Source organism: Cibotium barometz, chromosome 36 (assembly GCF_041138505.1).
Source record: "Cibotium barometz isolate CiBa-2024 chromosome 36, ASM4113850v1, whole genome shotgun sequence".
Taxonomy (NCBI): Eukaryota; Viridiplantae; Streptophyta; class Polypodiopsida; order Cyatheales; family Cibotiaceae; genus Cibotium; species Cibotium barometz.
Genome location: NC_141081.1, coordinates 20,505,927 through 20,513,551, shown reverse-complemented (window position 1 = coordinate 20,513,551; position 7,625 = coordinate 20,505,927). Strand labels below are relative to the sequence as shown.

General features: G+C 43.3%; 1 protein-coding gene across 1 annotated transcript; it reads right to left on the bottom strand.

Annotated features, from left to right (window-relative positions):
* Positions 1-5,050: 5,050 nt before the first annotated feature.
* On the bottom strand, positions 5,051-7,213 carry LOC147617600 (receptor-like serine/threonine-protein kinase At1g78530). Its single transcript, XM_086775464.1, has 3 exons — positions 6,844-7,213; positions 5,745-6,692; positions 5,051-5,436 (listed from the first exon to the last, which is right to left on the bottom strand). The coding sequence occupies exons 1-3, from the start codon at positions 7,211-7,213 to the stop codon at positions 5,051-5,053; spliced, it is 1,704 nt and encodes a 567-aa protein (XP_086631590.1).
* Positions 7,214-7,625: the final 412 nt, after the last annotated feature.

Genomic DNA, 7,625 nt, shown 5'->3' with positions numbered 1-7,625 from the left:
CAAAAGTTTTTACCTTTTGGGTCAGATCCACTCTTTTTGATATAGGCTTCCCTCTCTTACTGACCCTTGTGGCCTTGGTCTGACTAATCGTTGGATTTGGTAGACCCATGAATCTGGAGAGAAGGTTTCACGCTGTGAACAATTTCAAAAAGGTTTCACGTCATGAACCAGGAAGGGTTTCACGCTTGAACAACTTCGGAAGGTTTCAGGACGTGAATGCTTTGCTGAACTTTCACATGCTCAAAAAATTTGGTAGACTTTGCGGTGTTAGGATAAGGTTTCCTATTTTGGCAAGGCAATTCCATAATTTCTAGCACTAATTGCGGCATTGATTTCGTGAGCGATTCGCGGCATGAAATTGCAAGAAATGGTTCATGGCGTGAATGTTTTTCTGCAGTTTCATGTGGAACTTCTCATGTCGAAAGTTGTGATTTTGGGTGCTTAATACTTATCCAATTGATACCAAATCGATTGTGCAACTCCTAAGGAATGGAATGCAAGTTCTTGGCACAGTCAATGGTTCCTTATGTTTTTGATTTTTATGAATTTTTAAAAAAGAAGAAAAACCAAACACCAACCTGCTCATTCACATTGGTGTTTTCAATGATGCAAATATCAAAGTTAACAAAAACAAATAGTGAAGCTTTATCTTAAAACCATTCCACCACAAACATACACAACCTCACAACAAATTTCTCACGATTTTTTCCTACCACACACATCTTATCCACTCATTTTCCACACAATGCACTAGTAGAATGCAAGGGCAATAATGAATCCTATGCAATGGGAGCCGAAACTCCAAGAGGATGGAAGAAACAAAGTTGTTTCCTCGTAGCGGCGCCAAAAATGTTATGGGCTACCACACCTCCAAGAGGGAACTCTACACATTCACCTAAAGGATGAGCAATAGATCACAACTGTCGTAGGGTCGAGACACGCGAAGTCGTAGTTGTTGAACATGTTTTAACATCTTCTGATTGCGACAATCCCAACACATTATCTTCATATTTGATTGCCAGTTTGCAACATGCATCAAGAGTAGCAGGTCGGGCTAGTACCAAGTAATCATGCATTTTGTGGTCCCTGGCCCTTCTTCGGAAGCAAGGCAATAAACTGATCATCATTTAACCTCTCTCGAAGTTTGCACCTCAAATTTAAGTGCTTTAGACGAGACACATAGTCTCTCATCGACTCATCTTCCTTTTGTTTGATATTCTGTAACTGTGCCATAGGGCTCAATCTGTCACCACTTTGGGCAAAATTGGGCACAAAGACATTCTTTAGTCTTGTGAAGTTAACCTTATCCTCCAGCTTAAGGATTCAGAACCACTGATGAGCTTTTCCTTCCAAGGTTAGTGAGAAGGCATGTATCATTGTCACATCACTAAATGGCCCACAGGTTTCACACATGTGGATTCAAAAATCTCTACATGTTGGATAAGAACCCCGTCCCCAGAGAACTTTTGGACAAGTTTTGAAATGATATGTGGTTTCATCTGGGAAGTTCGGGATTCTAGAGCAGTGCCTAGTTCTCTGACCATCGCCCGATCGCCCGGCCCATCTTTGCCACTATATTTAGCAGGTCTGTCCTTGTGGCTTCATTAAGGTCCATGGTTGGATCTATCCTAGGCCGTTGAGGAATTGCTTCCCCCCTTCCTAGATCTTGTCCCCTTCCTGTATTGGCTCTTCTATGTATTTTTGGTCCATGGGATGGTCCAACCGCTGTACCTTGGAGTGACTCCCCATTAGTCACCTTCGTACGTCTTTGCAGAATCAGGAGTTTCATGTCTTGTAGGAACGTAGGGTGATTGATCATCTGCTCAATATACTTTTTGGTGTACAGACGGTCCTCTACTTCACCCGCCATGCTTGCTAGGTTACCTTCCTCTTCTATGGTTGTAAACCTCCATGCTGGATTCCTTGTTTATGGGTTCCAAGTTTGGAATTTCTCCCTCATTCTACCCATAACTATTTCTGGTTCCTTTCCTCGTGCGTGGAGTGGGTTAAAACTTCCCGTTTCCTTTTGCTCAGCTCTCGTCTCCTTCGAGTATCGAGCTCTTGTTTCCTTATGCTCAATTCTTGTAGTTGTCGTTATTCCACCTCACTCCGTTTGAGGTCTAAATCTACTTTCTTGGTGGTGGGGAAGAATATTTGACCTACATTGGCTGCACTTTCTATGTCTCGTCTTATTCAGGGGGTGTCGGTATTTGACAGCCTAGAATTTGACATTTGGATGGGCACTTCTTATTGTGGACCGAGTCTAGCGCTGGTTGATGGACCCATGCTCGCAGATTGTGCTTCTTCATTATGATTGGTTTGGGGAACGAAAAATCCCCGAGTGATATCAATGATACCACTGGACTTGGTTGGGGAGGGTGGTTTCTCCTCTTTCCCAAACACAGCGTATCTCAGCCCTTCTTCCATGGACTCTTCGCTACTAATTTCAGCGGTGGTCAGGTTTCTTAAAACACTCAGGTGTGTGCTTGCGGAATGTCTTGATCCCACACTTCTTTTATAAAAGAAGATCTTGGGTGATTCGATGCACTATCATCAGGCGTAAGATCATCTTCGATGAGTTTTCTAGATCTTAAGTGCATGTATGTACGATTTGATAAGCTATTTGTCAACCTAATTTGATTTTGCTTTCGATTTTATCGCTCTGTTTCAAAAGCCATGAAACTGAAGAGAATGGTCCACGGTGTGAAATTGTAGGAAAGGTTCATGGCATGAACATTATTATGCACTTTCACGTGCTCAAAAGTTTTTACCTTTTGGGTCAGATCCACTCTTTTTGATATAGGCTTCCCTCTCTTACCGACCCTTGTGGCCTTGGTCTGACTAATCGTTGGATTTGGCAGACCCATGAATCTGGAGAGAAGGTTTCACACCGTGAACAATTTCAAAAAGGTTTCACGTCATGAACCAGGAAGGGTTTCACGCCTGAACAACTTCAAAAGGTTTCAGGACGTGAATGCTTTGCTGAACTTTCACATGCTCAAAAATTTTGGTAGACTTTGCGGTGTTAGGATAAGGTTTCCTATTTTGGCAAGGCAATTCCATAATTTCTAGCACTAATTGCGGCATTGATTTCGTGAGCGATTCACGGCATGAAATTGCAAGAAATGGTTCATGGCGTGAATGTTTTTCTGCAGCTTCATGTGGAACTTCTCGTGTCGAAAGTTGTGATTTTGGGTGCTTAATACTTATCCAATTGATACCAAATCGATTGTGCAACTCCTAAGGAATGGAATGCAAGTTGGCACAGTCAATGGTTCCTTATGTTTTTGATTTTTATGAATTTTTAAAAAAGAAGAAAAACCAAACACCAACCTGCTCATTCACATTGGTGTTTTCAATGATGCAAATATCAAAGTTAACAAAAACAAACAGTGAAGCTTTATCCTAAAACCATTCCACCACAAACATACACAACCTCACAACAAATTTCTCACGATTTTTTCCTACCACACACATCTTATCCACTCATTTTCCACACAATGCACTAGTAGAATGCAAGGGCAATAATGAATCCTATGCAATGGGAGCCGAAACTCCAAGAGGATGGAAGAAACAAAGTTGTTTCCTCGTAGCGGCGCCAAAAATGTTATGGGCTACCACACCTCCAAGAGGGAACTCTACACATTCACCTAAAGGATGAGCAATAGATCACAACTGTCGTAGGGTACTTACCAATGCTTCAAACTTGAGTCCCTTGAGGCCTCGAAGCTCACTTGTTAAGCTCGAACCTCGAAGCTCCACCTCCACCTCCACGTTGTCTGTAGAGTCGCTCACACCATAGCATAAGGCAATCACATTCTCTCTCACTCTCACACACAAGCATGAATCACACAAGTAAAGAGGCACAATGCTAGAATGCTCTCTCTCCTTCAATCTCACTCAAGACACAAGGGAGAGCTCTCTATAGCACAAAGGGGATTGTCTCTTTTCATTATGAGAAAATGCCTTATATACATTTGGTCCTTATTAATTAGAGTGAAAAAACTGTAATAATTTGGCTAGGAGGCAAGAAGAAATGTGAGGGAAATGAATAGGGGTGGGCCCTTATGTAGATTTTCAATGGAGGGATGGTCGTGGATTCACAGAGGAACGGGCGTGGCTTCACTACGGATTGCGCGTGGCTACTTACGTGGATTCATGAGTGAACGGCTATGGCTTGATGAATGAATGGCCGTGGATTCATGAGTGAACGACTATGGCTTGATGAATGAATGGCTGTGGCTTGATGAATGAATGGCCTTGGCTTTGTGGAGCATGAGTGAATAGCCGTGGCTTTTTTGAGAGAGAGAGAGAGAGAGAGAGAGAGAGAGAGAGAGATGGGCCTTCCCAAGGAAGATCTTTAAGATATAAAGAAGAATGCACTAAAAGTAGAATCTATTAAATCACTAGCCCCTTCCATACCCCGGCCCCTTCCCCCTCTCCTTGATGACACCTTTTTATGTAGAGACATAGATAGTTGTCCAATTTCCTATTTGCACAAAATTATTCCCCACATAAATGGTTGATAAAAATATTTTTTCTTAGCCAATCAAAAAAAGGATAAATGTTTAGTTCAATAGGTTTTCATAACTAAAATCTATAAAAAAATCATTCTTTAAAACAAGGACCATAAAAATTGATAGCATGTTTTCTTTGATTTTGGCTAGTAAAATACGCTATAGTGCCATTTTTTGGCATTATAAATAATTACCTCACAAGCAGGGTGAGAAAAAATGCTATTTTGTAGAATAAGGCCAAATGTGATAGAACATGGGTTTTTATTATATTTACTAGCAATAGTTGACCCTTTTTACAAAAGGAGTCACACTCACCATAATCATTATGACAATAGGGTTGGCAAGGATGGAGCAGTAACCCCTTTTACTAGCAATAGTTGACCCTTTTTACAAAGGATGGTCCTAAGAGTCACACTCTCGATAATGATTATGACAATAGGGTTTGTCAAGGATGTAGCAATAACCATGGAACATAATTGTGCATTATTTGAAGGACAACATGAAAGAGCTACAAAAGGTGTAGGCTTATGATATTATTCATCTTGTGTAGAATTAGGAGATGCATTAAGCTCTAATGCATTTGGCAAGATCAGGTTGGGATATTCATGAGAGTTTGCATTGTCATGACCCATCAAGATGCGACATACGTCAAGCATTGTGGGGCGGTCGATGGGTGAGTCTTGCGTACACAAGAGCGCCACATGAACTAGTTGTGATGCAATGTTGGGTGAGAGATTTGGAGTGTTGAGAATGGTGAACACTTTGTCTGGGTAGGCAGATCTCACCCAAGACAAGAATGTGTGACCTTCCTCTAATATTTCATTGCATGTTGGTCTCTTACCGGTTAGGACTTCAAGCATCACCACTCCAAAGCTGTAAACATCTGCCTTGGTACTAGGATCTGGTTTGAACCCATATTCTGGAGATTAGAGACATGAAGGCAATCAATACATGGAGATAAACAACGAATTGAAGAGCAATGGCATGCTTGTCACGGCAAAAGAAGTGAAGGATCACAAGTGGCCATGCTAGAGGTGTCAGGAAATACACACAACATATTATTTAAAGGTAAGTGTTGGAGTGATCGGATAGCATGTGTATTAGACAAAGCCAAGACTTATCTCGACTCCCCCCCTCTTTATTATGTAATGAACCACCACCACCCACTCGAGACGACAGCAAAGCTGCCTCGATGAAGACCAATTAAAGAACACAGATTATACGTACCTGGAGCAATGTAGCCAACCGACCCTCTCAGCAAAATGGAGGCGGACCCTTGAAAGCTGCAGCCCTTAAGCACCTTTGCGATCCCGAAATCGGCTATGCGTGCCTCCAGATCTGCATCCAGCAGGATGTTTTCTGGCTTGATATCGCAATGCACAATGGAGCCCTCGGGATGGCGATGGTGTAGATACTCTAGTCCTTGTGCCACTCCGCGGAGTATTCTGAGCTTCTGCTCTCCGGAAAGCCGCTGATCATCTGCAAGCCTTGATCGACCATGAAGATACTTGTCTAGACTGCCGTTGGGCATGAGCTCTAGAATGATAGCCTTCATGTCCAAGTTGAAGCAGCACCCCCACACTCTCAATACATTCTTGTGTCTCACTTTAGCCAATATTTTAACCTCTCTTCTGAAGGTGGCCTCGTCTGCCAAGGCCATGTCGTTGTGGAGCAATTTGACTGCCACTGCTTTTCCTCCTGCAAGAACAGCTCGGTAGACGGTGCCCACACTACCTTTGCCCAAAACATTCTCTTCACTAAAACATCCCGTTGCTTCTCTTATTTCACCGGCCTTGACATTAATTAAATGCGCCCCTGCTACAAGAATGCTGCGTATGCGTCTCTGTAAGGCTTGCTCCTGGTTGCGCTTATTTTTGCGGTAACGGAAAGCGGCCAGCGCGAGGATCATTGTTGCACCCAGTACTGATCCCACCACGGCCACCACCACCCCAACTTCTGTAAATGTGGTCTTTCGGTTGGAATGTTTAATAGGACTTGAATCATTGGGAGAACTGGTATCACAGATTTGGTTCACAATTGGTCCACAAAGCCCAATGTTTCCTGTTAAATTTGTAACAGCAGTGTTATTGAAGGGTTCTGTATCGGGAACGAGCCCCGCGAACTCGTTGTAAGAAAGATCGAGCCCAATTAGATTCTGAAGCTTCCCCAAGCTGGCTTCCAGTGAGATTGTTGTGGGAGAGGTCGAGTATTTGCAGGTGCGTGCAGTTGGCGAGTTGGGGAGGAAGGCCACCGGAGAGGTTATTGGAGGAAAGGTTGAGGGTGCGGAGGAATCGGAGCTGAGCAAGCGAGGAGGCAGGGATGGAACCTTGGAGGGCCATGTTGGGCAAGAGAAGCTCAATCACGCGCCCATGCAGGCTACCACAAATGACACCACTCCATGGCGCCCTGCAGGAGGACGAAGAAGAAGAGTTGATCTTAGAACAGCTCAGGTTGGTCTCATGCCAGCTTGAGAGCTGATGCGACAAATCCAGGACACCATTCTTGAATTCCATCAGAATGCTTGCCTCCTCGGGTATTGGAATGCATGATCCAGCTCTCGCCGGCCTACCTTGCAGTAATATATTAGCTGCTACCAAGAAGAAGAAGAAGAAGAAGAAGAAGAAGAAGAGCAGTTTCTTGAAGTAACCCCATCGAAGCATGAGATTAGCTGCTACTGGGGCTGCGATGCTCCTCATCTTGTTGATTTCTGAGAATAGTTCATATGGTTTTGCTTTTCTGTGCGTTCGTTTTCCATGATCTTGGCAGTCATGACTCAACTTTCTCTAGCCTTTCAACCTCAAACAAGGGATATGTCCTTCAAGAGAAAGGCTTCACAAAAACTTTCCATGGCCTCATAAGTCACCACTCACCTTTCTCTAGTCAAGAGTTAAGGTAGTCAAGTCAAGTTCCCACCTAACTTTAGACCGTAACATCTATTACAAGATAAAGGAAGAGTCCTCATCCTCGTCTCTAAAATCGGGCCCCACAGCCATCGATCCCACTTGAACCCCTCTTAAATGCACCGTGCCTTTTAGACACGAGGAGTCCTCACCCCTTTACCTATTGGGGCTCACAATTAGTTGTCACCATCAAACCATTTACTTATTG

Bases quoted from the DNA above. Each gene is read 5' to 3' on its own strand.
- LOC147617600 (XM_086775464.1), bottom strand. From the start codon at position 7,213: ATGAGGAGCATCGCAGCCCCAGTAGCAGCTAATCTCATGCTTCGATGG. The intron at 6,693-6,843 runs GTTCCATCCCTG...TCTCACTGGAAG, and splicing joins GCCCAACATGGCCCTCCAAG to CCAGCTTGGGGAAGCTTCAG. The intron at 5,437-5,744 runs GTACGTATAATC...TCTAATCTCCAG, and splicing joins GGTTGGCTACATTGCTCCAG to AATATGGGTTCAAACCAGAT.